The sequence below is a fragment of the Dipodomys ordii genome, unplaced genomic scaffold, assembly GCF_000151885.1.
Source record: "Dipodomys ordii isolate 6190 unplaced genomic scaffold, Dord_2.0 Scaffold49, whole genome shotgun sequence".
Taxonomy (NCBI): domain Eukaryota; kingdom Metazoa; phylum Chordata; class Mammalia; order Rodentia; family Heteromyidae; genus Dipodomys; species Dipodomys ordii.
This window is the reverse complement of record NW_012267265.1, coordinates 3,156,483-3,175,985: the sequence shown is the minus strand read 5'-3', so window position 1 is coordinate 3,175,985 and position 19,503 is coordinate 3,156,483. Positions and strand designations below refer to the sequence as shown.

Here is a 19,503-nt window from a genome sequence, read left to right as displayed (position 1 = left end):
CCAACCACTCAAAAACTGGAAGTGGAGCTGTGGCTGAAAGTGGTAGCTCTTATCTTTGAGCCAAAGAGCTCAGGGACAGTGCCCAGTCCAAACCCATAACTACCCCCACCCTCCTCACCCCCAAAATCTCAGAACAGCACCCAGGTTCTGAGTTCAAGTTTCAGGACAGGTGCGCGTGTGCACACAGACATGCACGCACACACAAATAATATATATATGATTTGAAGTAGTCAAGAGTATTAGACCCATTTAACTGAACAGGAAATACATGATCCCCCCATGAACCACCAAAATAGATGTGGAGCTGTGACTCAAGTAGTAAGAGCACTAGCCTTGAGCTAAAAATCTTTAGGAACAGAGCCTAGGCCGTGAGTTCAAGCCCCAGGACAGGCATTAAAACAAGGGGCGATAACAAATATGACCAGAGTATATGAATATGAAATCTTCCTCTGTGTACAATTAATGTATACTAGTTTTCAAAACTATTAAGCAGTAAATTAAATAGATACAGATGTGGGAGGAATAACAAAACAGTCATTTTTGCTGTGTGATCCTTAACACCATTTCTTCCGTTAAAGGTTTTTAAAATCTTAGAATGGCGAATTAATATTTTTCTCTTACTTGAATTTTATTTTTTTATTTTTTGGCAGAGATGAGGACTGAACTCACGGTCTTGCACTTGCCAGGCAAATGCTGTTCCACTGAGCTATTATATCCCCAACCTACTAACTTGAATTTTAAGAGATAGTTTACAATTGGCTTTTCTTATTCAATAGTAAATTCTGCAAGCACATTATGTTTCTTTTTCCCTTTTTTCTTTTCCTATTGTTGTTCATATTCATAAACTCTGAAGTCCTGGGGCTTGATTTCCGTGCTTGAGCACTGTCCCTGAGCTTTTGTGTTTAAGACTATAGCATTCTACCACTTGAGCCACAGCACCACTTCAAACTTCTTGGTAGTTTATTTGAGATAGTCTCATGGACTTTCCTATCCAGACTGGCTTTGAACTGTGATTTTCAGCTCTCAGCCTCCTGGGTAACTAGTATTTACAAGCATGAGCCAGTAGCTCCTGATAAAGCCCCTCTCCTCCCTTTTTGTGCCTGTACTTGTGCTCTTGCCTGTCTCTTTTTGCTTAAGACGGGCTTTCTACTACTTAAGCTACACTTCTAGCCTTTTGCTGGTTAATTGGAGATAAGAGTCTTTCAGATATGTCTGCCTTGGCTGATTTTGAGCAATGATCTGAAGATTTCAGCCTTCTGAATACCTAGAATTATAAATACGACCCACTGCTCGTACTGTTTTTTTGTTACTACAATGAGTGCATATGAAATGTACGTGAACATTACTTCAAACCCCAGACTAATTTAAACAAATTGTTCAATAAAACCTGAGAGAAGTAAGAGATCACCTAAGTAAAATTATAGGTGGGTTGATAAGTACGATAATGCTTTCTTCTGTTCCCCTCTCTCCCAAAATGGCATAGCAAAATTCCATGAGGCTTTTCGGGCATGAAATGTACTGTATAAAATTAAGAATCTTTCTAATATCTGCATAGACAAGGCCCCAACAAGCTAAAAGAATTTTGAAAACTATGAATTAAATTATTAATGAGATAAACAACATAATTAATCGAACAGTGTAGAAAGTCAACAGAAGGTCTTATAATGCATGAGTAATTGACTTTCAGTGGAAAGTTGCAGAAGGAGTTCAATAAAGAGTTTTAAGGTACAGACACAAAAATAGAAGTCAAAATGATTAATTTGTATTTTATACAAATTAAAAGTATTCCTTAGAAAGTATTAAGATGCTGAAGGAAAGACAAGCCACTTAAGTGCAAACTAGTTTTCTAATAAAAGATTTGTTCCCCAATATATTATGAATTCTCAGCTAGATACAGGTTATATCATGCCTCTAATCTAGCTAGTCAGGAAGCTAAGATTTGAGATAGCTCAGGCAGAAAAGACTGTAATAGTCCATCTCCAAAATAACCAGCAAACTGAGATCATGGCTAAACTAGTGGGACACCAGCTGTGAACAGAAAATCAAGTTGGGAGCATGAGACTGATTGCAAGCCCCATTACTGGCAAAAAAAAAAGACTCATAACTTGGTAAGGGAAAAAAAATCCAATAAAAATTGAAGAAAAGATCTTAACATATACTCAAGAAAGAAAATGCCCAGTAAACACAGGAAGAGATGTTACCCGTTCACTAACCATTAAATGTAAAGCAAAAGTGCCTTGTGATTTTTGTCCTGAAAGAGGAAAAATAATTTCTAGTCTTGATGAGAATTTAAAATAAATAGAAATTCACCACATTTTTGTTAAACAAATGAAAATGGTGAGTCTTGTTTTTCTTTTTGGTGTTGTGTGTGGAGATAGGTTTCACTCTGTATCCTACTTAGGTTGACTTGGAACTTGTGATCTCCCTTCTTCATCCTCCAGTGATAGAATTACAGAAACTTGCCAGTATGGCTGGCTTTAATTTGGAATTGTTAGTAGCAATATTGGGATTTGAACACAGGACCATGCACTTACTTAGCAGATGTGCTACTGCTAAGACACACCGTTAGCCTTTTTTGTTGTTATGTTTGCTGGTAATTTTGAGATGGTTTCTGCTTTTGTCCAGACTGGGATAGTGATTCCCTGATTCTCCTGTTTTATACTTCCTACCATCGCCTGAATGACAAGCATGTACCAATTTACCAGCTGATTTTTTTTTTTTAAGTTTTGAAAAGTTGGATTTTCTTTACCTCTTAATTATTTATTAAAATCAAAGGTAAAATTTTAGACATAGAAAATTTTTATAAACAATGCAGAAGAATATGGAATAATTTAAGAGATGTTACCCTATTGATTTTATTCTTTATCACTATTAATAAGTAAATACATTTTATTGCAGGTGACTTTTCCACACCTGTTGTAATATAGAGATCTTTCTGCACCAGTATTTATACATTTACTTGATAAATGTTTTTAATTTTTTTATGATACTTTTAGGTGTCAAGGACTAGATAATGAACAAAATAGTGTCTCTGCTCAAGAGAGTTAATTTTCAAGGGAGGACAATAGACAAACTGGAGTGAACCATCACTATTAATCTTTTATGGAAGACAAATGATGCAGGCTAAAGTGAGTGTAATGGTACAGAATGCTACAGTTTGTAATAGTATTGAGATTTAGGTCTTGGTCTGAAGACTATTCTGTGTGGTCTCTTTCTTTTTTCCTTTCCTTCTTATTCCCTCCTTCCTTCTTCCCTTCCTTCCTTCCTTTCTTGGTAGCAGTAGGATTTGATTTTAGGGTCTTGTGCTTCCTAAACTGGCTCTTTTATCTCTAAGTCATGCCTCTAGCCTTGATTTTGCCGCTTATTTTTTTTCTTACTTCCTGACTGGGCATGCACCTGAGTTCATTTTCACCTATTAACACATGGAACCTACTTTGTGTAATAGGCTTCAACCACCCAATCCAGCACTTCGTTGAGAAGAGGGGGTCAAGACATGGATTTTTTTTTTTCTGCTTGGAAGATCTCAAGACTATGATTCAAACAATCCCATCCTCCCAAGTAGCTAGGATTACAGGCATGAGCCTCCTGTAAAATAATAATTATAACTAATACTATTTGCATTGTTTTATTGTTATTATTTTAGTGGCACTGGGATTTGAAGTCAGTCTTGCACTTGTTTATCAGATGCTCTATGACTTAAAATCTTGCCTTAAGCAAACTTTTACTTCATTCTTAAGCCACTTATTCAATGTGTATTTATTTAACCACTAGTTTATTGATGTAGAGATTATTTCATTTTACCCTAATCACTGTTGTAATAACATCCCTATACACATTTCTTTGCTTATATGTGTAAATACTTTTGTAAATTAAATGCTTAGGATAAAAATTGCATTTTAACTGTTGAAATTTTAGATCTTAGCAAATTTTCTTTCAAAAACCTTAAGCATTATGAGGTCAAAGATTAAAAAATGTTCTTGTTTTATTACTCTAATCTCACTTTGAACTCAAACATTACTGGAAATTTGTTTTAGTTATAAATTGCTTACTTAAAATTTTATCCCATGTAGTGTTACTAAAACCCCCAAATTTCTTTGATTCTTTTGTAAATACATTATGTAACTTATGACATTTGCTCTTAGTTGCAATTTTTATTTTGTGACATTTTTGGATCTTTAATTTTTTTACTGTTAAAATCTTACTGTTTTTTTCATTCTAAGTCTTCATAAAAGCCTTATTTACATTATTACATTTCAGTCTTAAATTTTCTTCTATTTAGTTTTATTTGTGTTTCTAGTAGATGTTAATTCATCTGGATTTTTTTTTTTTGGGTTAGGCACCTAATTACTTTTTTTTTCAGCTTTATATCCATTTTCCAAAATTAATGCAGTTTAATGATATGTCTTTTTTTTCTCACTGACCTGAAAAAAATACAATCTTTATCATATAAGTCCTAAAAATATGTAATCTGGATTCAGTACCTTATGGTTTTTGATTATTCTCATTTTATATTATATTTGACATCCAGTAGGAGTTCCCTTCCCATTGTCTTTTTCAAAAAATTTTTTGGCAATTCTTGTTATTTTCTCTTCCAGATGAACTTTAGCGTCAACATGTCAAGTTCCATTAAAAATCCCTTTGGGATTTTGATTGGAAGTGCATTGAATTTACAGATTAATTTGGGGAGAATTGACATCTTTACACTATTGAGTCTTCCCATCCAGGAAAATGGTATGCTTCTCCATTTCTTCAGGTGTTCTTTTATGTCCTTCAGTAATGTTTGCACTTTTTATATGTAGGTCTTAAACACAAACAAGTTAGGTGTTAGTGTAAAGTGCTTTTTTCCGTTTTTGTGAGTTACATCTTCTGCTTTTGTTTATTTTTTTATGGGTATGTTGGAAGGCTACAGTTTTCTTTTTATATTGACCTTACTATTTATTTAGTTTTCAGTTGGTTCTCTTGAACTTTCTAGAAGGAAAATTACATTTTCTGCAGATGATGTCATTTCCTTTTTCAGATTTTCTTTTTCCCCTTTAGTTTTTTGTTCTAATCTTATTGAATTGGTTAGTATTTCAGAACTGTTCACTACAATTTCTGATTTGGACATCTTTTTCCTGATTTGAATGGAATAGGCCTAATTTTTTTTCTAAAGTTGTATATACCTTGGATTTCTGATATTTAATCAAACAAAGTTTCCTTTTGGGCCTAGCAAATATTTTTATGGTAATATTGTAATTTAATTTTTATTATAATTTAATTTTCTGTATTCTTTTCCATTGCAAAGATGAATGGTGAATTAATATATTTACTATCTATCATATATTTTAAAATATTTTATTCAACAAAAGTTTAGATCCTGTGTTATGCAGAAGCTGTACACACATTAGTTATTACACTTCTGTTATTTAAAGAGGAGAGATAATAACCAAGTACCCAAAAAATGAGGCAATTTCTGCTAGTGATAGTATTAATAAAAAGAGAATGAGTAGTATGTTAGAGTAGGTAGAGAGGGGATCTTTTTTTTTTTTTTTGCTGTTTTAATTTATATATTTTTTTATTGTAAAGATCCTGTACAGAGGGTTACAGTACATGAGCATGGTGATGAGTCCATTGGGGAGCCTCATTTTTTGTGGTATCACTTGAGAGGTTAAAATACAAGCTAAGAATGTGAATTGCAGAAAGAATTCCTGGTCCACGGGGCGGGGAGGGGGGGGAGTGGGGTGGTAATCACTGCTTTTACTCACACTTTCTCTCCCCACTCCTGTCTTTCACTCTTTTTATGGTACTAGTGTTTGAATCAGGGCCTTATGTTTGAGCCCTAGCCCTGTCCCTTTTCTTGCAGATTTTTTTATACTACTGAATTTATTATGTATTTTATTTGGATTTTTTTTAAAGTAGGGTTGGCTATTCCTGATTGATTAAGGTCTGTTAAAAGGGTTATTTGCTTCTTATATTAGGTAGAAATCCCTTCTAAGGACCTTTTTATTTAGTGCTGTCTTGCATGGTAGATTGATGACAAACCTAAAGGTATTTTTTCAGCGTACATATGTGCTGTAGCTTTTTTGGGATTTTTTTTAATGTTTGTTTTAATAACGGTAGAAAAATATCCATTTATCTCTGATCTTTTATAATAGTTTTTAAAGACTTGTTTCATTTTGCTACATTTATCCCCAAAAACCTTGTCTCAGTTTCTTCCTTTCTATTTTTCTCATTATTTACATTGATATATTTGGGTTTGGATTTAAGTCTTTCTTGGGTTCTGATAGTTTTTTCTCATAGGAGGTAATGTGCTCATAATTCAAACTTTTATTTGCTTATGGACTATCATCCTTTTATTATTAAAATTTAGATTCTTTTAGATTCATGAACCAAGATCATAGCTTTGTTATAAACTTTACTATAACTTGAAATTTTGTTTTTTGTTGAAATGTGTGTGTGTGTGTGTGTGTGTGTGTGTGTGTGTACACGTGTATGTGTACATGTGTACGTACTTCAGTCCTGGGGCTTGAACTCAGGGCCTGGGCTCTGTTGCTGAGCTCTGTTGCTCAAGGCTAATAGTGCTCTACTACTTGAGCCACAGTTCCACTTCTGGCTTTTTTGGTAGATTAATGGAGAAGAGTCTTATGGACTTTCCTGATCAGGCTGGCTTTGAATTAAGATCCTCAGATCTTAACTTCTTGAGTAGGATTACAGGCATGAGCTACTTGCACTCATCTTAAGTTTTTTAAATAAAATTTAAAAACTGTATTTCTTTATGTTATATTAAGTTTGGTTTTAGTATAAATATTGGTTCTATTTCTGAGCCTTCTGTATCTTTGCAAAATGACTTTTCATTTTCTTAGATAGGTGTTGGGAAAGATTCATATGTTTATCACATTGTTAGGTACATAAATCAGGCAGTTACACATTTTCATTTCTTAATAAAATGTCCCTTTTTAAATTCTTTCTCAGTTGATATTAGTAACACATTGGAATTGATTTTTATTATCTTTATTTGTGCAAAAGAGATGCCATCAATAAAACACCCGTTGTCTCTATTTTTAATCTTAAAAAACAAAAGATTTAGGTTTCTTTCTTATAATAGCATATACTTGATTGTTTTTTGCTCTTTGGAGAAAAGTATGTCGGTCATGGGGCTTGAACTCTGGGCCTGAGCACTGTCCCTTAGCAGTTCAGCCTAGGCTAGTGCTCTACCACTTGAGCTACAGCGCCATTTCCGGTTTTCTGGTGGTATATTGGAGATTCGAGTTTCATGGACTTTCCTGCCCAGGCTGGCTTTGAACCCCAATCCTCAGATCTCAGCCTCCGGAATAGCTAGGATTATAGGTGTGAGCCATCGGCGCCCAGCTAGTGTGTCATTTTTTACTAAAAAGTTTTATACACTTTTGTACTGTCATGTAGGCTTTTAAAAATATTAACAATGAGCATTATAGTGAATATATTGTATTGATGACCTCCACACCTACTTCCCTTGCTTGTGAAACAGCTATATTTTGTTATGGCTCAGGGCTATGTATGTGTTCTTTTCCTTCCCAATTTGGGAATTATTTATCTTATCTGAGTTTTCTTCAGTTACTGAATTGAGTTAAACAGCCTTTGTTACTTAATTACTCTTGTCCCCCAGAACATCAGCTTTGGTATTATTTGAACTCCAGCTTTTGTAGTTTAAAAAGCCAATGTTTTTTTAAAAATGTTACAGTGTATGTCTACTTTTCTAATTTTAAGGAATTGTTAACAAATATTTGCAATGTTAAAGGCCATATTTTACACTTTTGGTTTCTGTATTAAGAGCAGCTTAGCGTTGGTGATTCCAAGAATACCCTTTTCTTGTGTTCATTTCTATTTTTAAAGGAATATTTTCAGTAGGGATAAACTAGTGGTATTTCACAAAATTTTGCTTTTGAAAGCAAATATCTTCAGTCAAGTTCTCTTTAGTTTTATTTACTTAAATCTCAGTACCATGCAGGACAGTCTGTGAGACATTTATCTCCAGTAAACCACCAAAAAGCCAGTGGAGCTGTGGCTTGAGTGGCAAGCACTAGCCTTAAGTGAAAAAGCTCAGGCACAGTGTGCCCACGGCTGGCGTATATGTGCTCACACACACATGTGCACACAAATTTTTTTAAATTAGTATGACAACCTTTGCTTGAAGAAAAGAGCTTCTTTTCCTAGAGCAAGTGTGTAGAATTATATATTGTTCTAGAAAAAATTAGTCAAAGATTCAGTTAACATTCTGAAAACATACCTTATAATGTGAACTATTAGTAAATACCTTATAATGTGAACTATTAGTATGAAAAACTTGAAGTATTTGAAACATATAGTAAGAGAAATAAAATATGCCCCTTAGATATACTGGATTACATGAGCCATATTAATTGATTTCACTTGTTTACAAAAAAAGTTTTAAATCATGTATGTGGGTTTCATTTCCTTCTCTGATATTACTTCCTTTCCTGTTTTGAAAACAGGGTCTCTGTGAAGCACAGCATAGCTTCCTCCAATGCCTTCTTGAGTGCTGGGATTACACCCATATACTACTATGCCCAACTCATTCTATTTCTTTTTGTTGTTGGTGATGGTGGTGGTTATGGGGCTTGAATTCTGGGCCTGAGCACTCTACCAGTTGAGCCATAGTGCCACTTCCGGTTTTCTGGTGGTTAATTGGAGATAAGAGTTTCATGGACTTTTTCTTGTCCTGGCTGGCTTTGAACCATGATCCTCAAATCTCAGCCTTCTGAGTAGCTAGGATTACAGGTGTGAGCCACTGGTGCCTGGCTTGCACTTTCAATCTTAAACAGTGAGTTTAACTAGTGACAACCTGATATAGTTAAATGAAGAATTTAAAGTTAGCTTTACTAAGGTGTTGTGAAAGTTTAAGGTCTTATTACTTTTAACAGTGAAATTTCTTGTAGAAAGTATTCATTAAGTAGTCTTTGTGCTGGATATTTAGAAATTTGCCACATTTCTTATTTGTACAGTAAATTTAACCTATGATTTCTAAGGGTCTTATAATTTAACTTCTTTTGCTCTTGAAATTTGATAATTGGTTATATGTGCAGTCCAGTAGTGGAGGTGTGGCTCAAGTAATAGGACACCAGCTTTCAGCAGAGAAACCAAACTTTCATACTGAAGTTTGAAAAAAAAATTTTTCAAATAATTCACATGTCACTTGTTATTCTTGAAATGCTTATGACTTTATTTTTACCTTGAGAATAAACCTATAACAAATCTCTTTGAAAGTCATTTATACATATAAGCTACAGAAAATATTTAAAGGACTGGGCATATAGCTAAGAGGCAGAGTGCTGGCCTCGCATGCAGCAAAACCCTGGGTTTCAGCCTCATAATTATAAAGAAAAAATAGTTTAAATTTCTTTTTTTGGGGGGGCGGGGGTCCGGTCATGGGGCCTGAACTCGGCCTGGGCGCTGTCCCTCAGCTCTTCAGCTCAAGGCTAGTGCTCTACCACTTGAGCCACAGCGCCACTTCCAGCTTTTTTCTGTTTGCTTATGTGGTGCTGAGGAATTGAACCCAGGGCCTCATGCATGCAAGGCAAGCGCTTTCCACTGTGCCACCTTCCCAGCCCCCAAAATAGTTTAAATTTCTTATTCAGACCATTTAGGATGTCTACATCCAGAACTTTGTTGTGCTTCAAAATGAGTTTTTCTATAGAAATTGTAATAACAGGGGGCTGGAAATATGGCTTTAGTGGTAGAGTATTTACCTAGCATGCATGAAAACCTGGGTTCTGTTCCTCAGTACTACATAAACAGAAAAGGCCAGAAGTGGTGCTATGGCTCTAATGGTAGCAAAAAGAATCTTAGTGACAGTAAGTACCCAGGCCATGAGTTCACATCCCATGACTAGTAGGGGAAAAACAGAAATTGTAATAGCAAATTTAAGTGGGTAATGCATTTCGGTTTTAATTGGAAGTACTTTGGGATGTGGTAAGAGTTTACTGGTTATTTTATTTGCTGGTCCTAGGACTTGAATTCTATCCTGAGCTGCTTTTGCTCAAGGGTAACACTCTTCTACCACTTGAGCCACAGCTCTACTTCAGGCTTTTTTGAGTAGTTTATTGGAGATAAGAGTCTCTGCCCAGGCTCACTTCAAACCGTGATCCTCAGATCCCAGCCTCCTGAGTAGCTAGGATTACAGGTGTGAGCCAACAGCGACAAGCTTAAAACATTATTTTTGAAGGCTTATAAAATTTCATCTCCCTATGTCAGTCTTTCCCCATTCTCTGTTTGCATCAAACTATTTATATTAAGTATTTCTTGTTGCAGCTGTAGAGCTCAAACCCTTGGCTTGCATTCTAGGAAAGCACTATCATGGGGCTACACTCCTAACCCTCCAGTTGGGAAAAGGATAACTGGTGTTAAAGGAGTTCTTTTTTACTTCCTCTCTGAATTTATTAGCTACTTCACCCCTTTTTATTAGCTCACATACTTTTATACTCCATTTGTACGCATTCATTAAAGAAAGAACTTTATGGATTATAAGGCTACTTTTTAAACATAAGCTGTATTCTGCAAGTAGTAAACTATTTTTCTACTTAAAATGTTTGCAGTAAATATGCTTAATAAATCTGTGAAGAGCTCTTTCCCAGCTCTCTTCTCATTCCCAGCGCTTTTTCCCAGCTCTCTTTTCTTTCCCAGCTCTTTCCCCCGCATCCCAAAAAAAAGAAAAACAAAAAAAGAAATCTGTGAAGATAACCTTTTTTTCATCTGCTACCTAATGTAAAATTTTTCAAGGTCTTCTGTAACTTTTTTAAAATATATCTTTAAATGATATTTGTTATGGTTAACCTTTTTTCTTGATACATCAAGGCCTTAGAGAATTTAAAAGAGAAAAATCTCATAAATATAGTTAATCTAGTAAATTTTGACTTCTTTTCAGAGACACTTGAGAAAGTGTTTATTAGATGTACATCAGTAATTCTAAGTCCTTGTTTTCTTGGAGTATTGAAAACATTTATGTGTTGAAAAATGCATGCAGAAAGGTTTAGAGATGTTTGAGAAATGTTTGATTAGTTTACACTAGAGGCAACAAAAGTAGTATTCATATCTGTAACTTCATATCCTAATAGTGTCTTTCAAATTACCTCCTTCATTTATCTCCAACTGAAGGTCAGGAAGGGAGAAATAATTCCCTTTGTATTCTTTTCCTGTTTCATTAATTACCCTTTCTTTGAAGTTCCCTTTATAGAATGTCATAGTCATTAGGGTATACTATATTTTTCTAAGCTATTGAGTTGTGCATATTGTAAGAATGGTGAATTTAAAATGAGTTTGCCAACATTCTGGAAACCTATTAAATTTTATTTTGTTGTGCTGCTGAACAACAAACATTTTTATTTGACATATTTATGAAGTATAGTGTGGCAGTTCAGTAAGTATCCATAATATATTATGATCAGATCAGGATAACTTACATCCATCGCCTCAAACATTAATTCTTGTGTTTGAAATCTCAGGCTCATCCTCTTCTAGTCTGAAATATTGTACTAATTTTCAACCATAGTTGTCTTATACAGTATAGAACATTAAACATTATTCATTTCTGTAGCCGTTTCTGTCTTTTCTGTGGAGAAATTTAGTAAGAAACTACTATTGGCTTGGAAAGAAAATAAGAAAATAGAGGATTTGATCACTATGTTATATGTGCATATATGGAAATACAATAAAGCAATTTAGTACAATTAAAATATACCAATTAAAAAAGGAAAAGAAAATAAATGTTTCTATACTTTAAAGATTAAAGTTTAACTTCTTTAGTAAGTCTTTACCAGGCTCAGTGATAATGCAATGTAGCATAGAGGATTTAATGTTAGAAATTGTAATTGAAAATTAATGCCTCTGTGATTAACTTTTCATTTGACTTTTCATGACTTTTTTTTTGTCACAGAAAATTATACTTCTCTTCCAGTACCATATTCCTTCTTCCATGTGCATATATGAACACATTGTGCACCCTTGATTTCATTTCTTCTGGAACTTTGTTCGTTTTGCGCTGTATATGTACATATTTGTGGTTGTTGTCAGTCGTGGGTTTTGAACTCTGGGCCTTGGCCCTATCCCTCAGCTCTTCAGCTTAATGCGAGCATTCTACTACTTGAACCACAGCACCACTTCTGGTTTTTTGGTAGTAAATTGGAGATAAGAGTCTCAGTGAGTTTCCTGCTTGGGCTGGCTTTAAACCTCGATCCGTAGATGTGAGCTTCCTGAGTAGCTAGGATTACAGGTGTGAGCCACTGATGCCCAGCTTGTTTTATATTTATGTTAGTATTTTTTCCCTTTTGTGTGTGTGCATGTGTGTGTGTGTGGTGATTCTAAGGATAAAACACAGCCACTGTATTGCTTGTGGTGTACCTAAGCCTATATCCTTGATTTCTACCTTTGATTAATATTTACTTTTCACGTGTTACATTTTTCTGTGTTTATGTTTTTGTTTTTAAAATTTTCTTTTTGTATTCTTTCATTGGATTGGACAACAGCATTTTATAAAGTCATTTTAGATTATGTTTCAAAACAGGCTTTTTTTTTCTGCTACAACCTGAATCAGATGATTCCTAAGTCAATTTCCTAAAATATAACTTTATTATTTGACATTCCTAAATTGTAATACTTCAACTAGTTAGTCTGTATGATTCTTTTTTGATTGATTGTAGTTAATGTAATTCAGAATTTTATGAAAACTTCTAGATGTTTACAAATACCATTTTCAGAGTGTTCTGTTTCTATTTGAAAACTTATTTACTAGATAGCTTACTTTCAAGGTAAAACAATATACTTTTTTTCTTGTTTGTTTTGTACTAATCGTGAACTTGACATGGGCTCAGCTTTTTTGCTCAAGGCTAGCATTCTGTTACTTGAGCCACAGATGTACTTCAGGCATTTTGGTGATTAATTGGAAATAGTGTTATGAGTCTTGTGAACTTTCCTGCCCAGGCTGCCTTCGAACTATGATTCTCAGATCTCAGTCTCAAGTACTATAGCTCACTCACAGGAGTAAGCCATGGCATGAAAAAATTATATAATTTTAATGTTATGAATTTACTGGTAATGCCAATGAAGATGGTTACTTGAGCCCAAGATTTTGATAGACTTGGCAGCATAGTAAAACTCAGTTTCAAAAGCAAACAAGTATCTTATATTTGTGAATTGTATTTCTTTTTTATTAATTTTTTAATTTTATTTTTTATTGTGAAAATACTGTACAGAGGAGTTACAATTAATTACATGGGCAAGATAATGAGTACATTTCTTATCAAGCATTGTAGTCTTCTCCTTTGTTTCCCCATCCCATCCCTTCCCATCCTCCCCCTGCCCCGGCCCCCCCCAACCCTCCCCCCCCCCCCCCCAACCAAAGTTGTAAAGTTTGTTTTGGACATAACGACTTGTAGTGATATTTTATATAGTATCAACTGTTTTGGGGGCTGGGAAGGTGGCTCAGTGGTAGAGCGCTTGCCTTGCATGCATGAGGCCCTGGGGTCCATTCCTCAGCACCACATAAGCAAAAAGAAAAAAGCTGGAAGTGGCGCTGTGACTCAAGTGGTAGAGCGCTAGCCTTGAGCTGAAGAGCTGAGGGACAGCGCCCAGGCCCAGAGTTCAGGCCCCCACGACCGGACCCCCACCCCCCCAAAAAAAGATACATTTTGATATCTCCTTGCCGGTATCATTGTAACAGGGAATAGCACAACAAAAATTTTCCCTATTAGAAATTAGTTTTCTAATTCTGTAAAATTCTTTTAATTGAATTTGTTTATATATGGTAATTCTTCTGAACATATAATCTACAGGTCCCTCAAGATCAGAAATATCATTTGAGAGAGAGAGTATTAGGGTGTTCAAGAGAACAAAACTTTTCATCATTAAACTAAGAAGTTATTGGTCAGTTGTACTGTGTTAACACTTGCACTAACTTTTTTGGTCTCTGAGCTTTTGCAACAAAATATGTAAAATATACTAGTATTACTGTATTCCTTACTGTCATGCAATTACATTTAAAGAAACAAGCAAGCAATAACTAGTGTACTTTTTAGAATACCCTTGGTGAAGTAAATAAAAAAGTATAATTTTATAAATGCTCTTAACAATCACTATGTAGTGAGCCAGTCTGTTGTTGTTTTTTGGGGGGGATTGGTTGTTTTTGTTTTGTTTTGTTTTTTTGTCTGTCGTGAACTGTGGGCCTGGGCACTATGCCAGAGCTCTTTAGGTCAAGGCTAGTGGTCCACCACTTGAGCCACGGCACCACTTGCAGTTTTCTGGTGGTTTATTGGAGATCAAAGTCTCATGGAGTTTCCTGCCTGGGCTGGCTTTGAACTGCAATCCTCAGGTCTCAGCTTCCCGAGTAGCTAGGATTACAGGCATGAGCCACTGCTGTTGCCCAGCTCGGCCAGTCATTTTAATGGACTATGTATTGCAATGATAAAATTAAGCTTCCAAGAATTTTATAATTTGTAATTGTTGGGGACTAACATCTAGTGCTTAGGGACTTTTCTGAAGAAAGCAGTGACAATGTTATGGAATGTGGTTTTTTATTATCAAGGTGATGTATAGAGGGGTTACAGTTACCTAAGTACGATAATAAGTACATTTCCTTTTAAACTTGTTAACCCTTCCCTCATCCTTCTCCTACTTCCCCCCCCCCAATGGACTGTGGATTTATTGGCAACTGTAACTCAGTTTCTAAAGTTCTTAGGTGATGTCTTAGAGAGAACAGTAATTTAGCAATGAATAAAAAGGTTATGGATCCTGGCGCCAGTGGCACTTACCTGTAATCCTAACTATTCCAGAGGCTGAGATCTGAGGATCATAGTTCACAGCTAGCCAGGCAACAAAGTCCGTGAGATTATTATGTCCAATAAAGCTACCAAAAAACCAGAAGTGGAGTTGTGGTTCAAGTGACAGAGTGTTAGCATTGAGTATAAAAAGGTCAAGGACAGCGCTCAGGCTTGGAGTTCAAGCCCCAGGACTGGTGCGCGCGCACACACACACACACACACACACACAAAGATGAAAGTAAAATGTTTAGAAACTACTCACAGAGTGTTAGAGGAAGGAAGACTGCTGATATAAGTTGTCTATTAACATAATTTGTTTCATAACCTACCAACTTTCTAACCTCATATATACCTTTCATAGCCACATTACCATGGAAAAGAATATATACATTTTATCTTAAAAAATGAAACTGCAGTTAATGAGTTCTTAAAATTTTTGTACGAATTTAATTTTTTTCATTAAATAATGGCCTAGATACTTTGAATTTATTTAGGGTTGCCATTGTATTTATCATTAGTAATAATCATGTTCAATTATTTTTTCTCCTTTTTTTTTCCTCTTTCATTTCCCCTTTCATTCCTTCCTTTCCTTTTTTTGTTCTTTTTTTTTTTTTCCTTCAAATTGTGTTTTAGGTGGAGTCTTTCATTTTGGATCAGGATGATTTGGAAAATCCAATGCTGGAAACAGCTTCCAAGTTGCTCTTGTCTGGTACTGCTGATGGCGCAGACCTCAGGACAGTAGATCCAGAAACACAAGCTAGACTAGAAGCTTTACTCGAAGCTGCAGGTACGTCTGTAAACTCTAGTAATGAACTGTATGGAAATCTAGTGTCTTGTTACTCATAATGTGTGATCTTATATATTTGGTGTGATACTATTCAAAAAAATTAGTTCTTTTCTATAGAATTCCAAGGGAATATTTTATTAAAATACATTTATTTTTTGTTACCAGAGGAAAAGCCACATTCTATAGTATAGTATATCTTAAGAAAGGATTGCTTGCTTAGCTGAGTGTTGGTGGCTCATGCCTTTAGTCCTAGCTACTTAGAAGGTTGAGATTAGGAGAAATAGAGCTCCAGGCAATCTTGGTCAAATGTCTGCAATGTCCGTTCTCAGCCAATACCATGATGACTCATACTTGTCATCCCAGGATGGAAAGCCTAAAATAGGCAGATCGTGTGGTTCAGGTGCTTTCCTAGGCAAAAGCAAAATTCGTATCTCAAAAATAAATACTTGGTACCAAAAGAGTTCTTAAATAGTTGGTCTTCTTTATTTGTGAATTCCATAATTGTGAATTTGTGCACTAGTTAACTTATAGTTGAAATAGTTTTCATAGCTTTTCATGGTGAGGCACAGACAGAAAAATTTGAGTCATCCTATTTTTCCCTGGTAACATGATGCTCTGTCTGCGCTCCTTTCAACTCTCATACTACAGACAAATTTTCTTAAGCAGTCAGTTTAGTGCCACATTTTTCACAATTTCAAGCTTTTTGCTAGTGATTTCAATGTGTGTTACTCTACAGAGTTTAGTGGTACAGTGCTTGTCTGGTAGCATATCTCCTGGAAATCAATCCCAGCACCACAAGAAAAGATGATAACCCCCAAACATGCTGAAAATATTCTGGTGCTTTTCAGTATTGGAAGGCTTTAGTGGGCTTTACTAGGGAAGCATATGTTAGGGGAACATTCAGGAATGAGGTGTGGTACCTTTGTATGGTTATAGACTTGTGAGTTCAACTAATGCACTAGGATATATTAAGAAATCTAAACAGACACATATGAAACAAAGTTGTTTACTAATGAAATGTGACCAGAGGCTTGCAGTAACATAAGGGAATGGTGGTTCATTATTTACTAATTCAGCAATTTCATAGAATATAACTGCCATGGATACCAATAATTAATTGTGTACAGCTGGAGAGTTGGCTCAGTGGTAAAGTTTTTGCCTCGCATGCATGAGGCCTTGGTTCAATTCCTCAGTACCACATAAGCAGAAAAAAGCCAGAAGTGGCACTGTGGCTCAAGTGGTAGAGCTCTTGCCTTGAGCTGAAGAGCTGAGGGACAGCACCCAGGCCCAGAGTTCAGCCCCCACCACTGACCAAAAAAAAAAATTGTATACAATCCTCTCTTGTACCCCTAATTTTTGGTATAGACTCCTTTTGGAAACTTGCATAGTGAATCATTAAATGTTTTTGGAGTGGATTATATGTATCCCCATAGGAACAGTGTTTTACATCTTGATTAAACATAATCACTTCTCCCTACTTCACTATTTCTGTTTCACCTCTCTCCTCTTTTCCTTTCTTTCTTTCTTTCTTTCTTTCTTTCTTTCTCTCTCTCTCTCTCTCTCTTCCCCTCCCTCCCTCTTTCATATTTCCTTCCTTCCTTCCTTCCTTTCCTTCTTTCTTTTCTTTCTTTCTTTCGTTCTTTCTCTTCCTTTCCCTTCCCTTCCCAGTCCTGGGACTTGAATTCAAGGGCCTGAGCTCTGACCCTGAGCCTCTCTGTACTCAAGATTAGTGCTCTACCACTTGAACCACACTGCCACTTCCAGCTTTTTCTAAGTAGTTTATTGGAGATGAAAGTCTCACAGACTTTGAACAGGCTTCAAACTGTGATCCTCAGATCTCAGCCTCCTTAGTAGCTAGGATTACAGGTGTGAGCACCTGACACCTGACTTCATTTTCTTTTCTTTTTAACTGAAAATTTTACACAACAGTTTAGAATGGAGCCCCTTATCCCACCTGTGTCTTGCTCCCTAATTGTCCCTCTGCCTAAGTTCCCCATTCTCTCCTTCCCTGTTTCTGGTCTTTAAAGCTGTCCCCATCTCAGGGTCAGACCAACCTTCTCTCCTTTAACCAGCCTATCCTTCCTAACAGCAGGGCTGAAGGAAAGGAGTAATGGATGGAGGAGGGGAGGGGACCAAGAAAAAAAGGTTCACTAACATGTTGGTTGGGGAGAGAATGAGGTCAGCAGCACTGAGGAGCAGATGGAGGGGGCAGTAAGGACTTGGTTTGTCACAGATTCCAGCAAGAAGAATTTGAAAGCAACAAAAGACAAAAGCCCAGAGGTCCCTGGGTTTGGTCCTTTGCAGAAAAGATGTCCTGGTGGGTGGGTGGGGGTGAGGAAGCTGGCTTAGTAATAGATTACTTGCCTAGCATAGCATGCATGAAGCCCTGCGTTTGATTCCTCAGTACCAAAAAAAAGGATGTTGGGAAGGATTTTCAGTGGATTTCAGGAAGCAAATGAATCCTCATGTGCTGTGTGGCTTTCTGTGTAATGTTAGTGCCAAACTTAAGTAGGGGTGGAGTGCTGTCATTCACTAACACCTAGATCCAGAGATTCTGGTCTTTGGTCTTGAGTCCCAGAACTTTGCCTCAAATTTCCTTTTTCCCACTTCTTCTCATAGAAAAGTTCTTTTCTGGCCCTACTCCCTACCTGGTCTAGTTCCTTTTGGAACAACCATGCGCTCCAAATGCTAGCCACCTGGACCCTGAGCCCTGGGCAGATGCTCCCAATGAGGCATAGAGAGGTTCTGGGGGACTCCCAGATATAGCAATGGACTCCATTGCCTAGTCTTCACAGAACAATCTCATGTCCCTATCCCAGCCCTTTGCAGCTCTGTACACAGTTTTAAGCTTGGCAAAAGATGAAGATAATATTGTAAAATATAAAAGCTTAACTGTTAAAAAAAAAGGAAGTTTAGAATGGCATGACTCTGTATGTTCATTATCTACCTCCAGTAGATATCAATGTAATTTTTTTTTAATTTTTGAGATAATTTCTTGCTATGTATTCCCACTTGGCCTTGAACTAAAAATTCTGCCTCTGTCTCATAAGTTTGAATGTTAACAGCTAGGATTATAGGCTTGCAGCACCAGACCTGGCTTTGTACTGTTTTTTTTTTTTTCTCACAAGTGATTTATTTGAATCAAGATCCAAACAAGGTTCACATACTTAAAAATGTTATTTTTCTTTGTGTATTTTAATCATAGTAGTTCCTCCTCTCGTTTTTTGTTGAGGAAACACTCATTTGTTCCCACATTGTGATTTTGCTATTGTACTTCTGTGTGCTGTAGCTTTTAGAAATTACAATGCTGCTGCAGACCACACTACTTTACTTTTTGCAAGAATAGTCACATGTGCTGTGAATTCCCTTATGTATCTATCATTAGGTGCTATTTCCTTGTTGATTGTTTTGTGAAGAGATTGAGCAATGTTTAGGTATGTAATGTCCTTCTTGATAAAGGATGTGTAGGAGGCAAGTGTTTTGAGAAATTATCTGAAAGTAAAGTCTCTCAGTCCCCATGCTTGATCATGTGTAGACTCCAGACATCATTGTCCTTTAGAATTGGAAACTTCCTCATTGATTTTTTTTTAAATCTCTGCCACTTTTCACTATTCCTCCCTCCTAAGAGATCTGACATATATACATACATATATATATACACACATATGTATACATATACATACATATACGTGTGTGTGTGTGTGTGTGTGTCACTGTGTGTGTGTCTGTGTGTGTGTGTGTGCCTGCACGTGTGTCTGTCCTGGGGCTTGAACTCTAGGCCTGAGCTTTGTCCCTGAGCTGTTGAGCTTAAGCCAAGCACTCTACCACCTGAGGCACAGTGCTACTTCCAGTTTTCTGGTGGTTAGTTGGAGGTAAGAACCTCATGGACTTTCCTGCCCGGGCTGACTTTGAACCATGATCCTCAGATCT

At 36.2% G+C, this 19,503-nt stretch overlaps 1 protein-coding gene across 2 annotated transcripts in view; it reads left to right on the top strand.

Annotated features, from left to right (window-relative positions):
* The window catches only part of Ankrd17 (ankyrin repeat domain 17), a 110,807-nt gene that overhangs the window by 10,355 nt on the left and 80,949 nt on the right, over positions 1-19,503 (top strand). For both annotated transcript variants that reach the window (XM_013020182.1, XM_013020183.1), the window contains exon 2: positions 15,420-15,573. In XM_013020182.1, the coding sequence (XP_012875636.1) occupies positions 15,420-15,573 (154 nt within the window). The remainder of the gene's footprint in view (positions 1-15,419; positions 15,574-19,503) is intronic.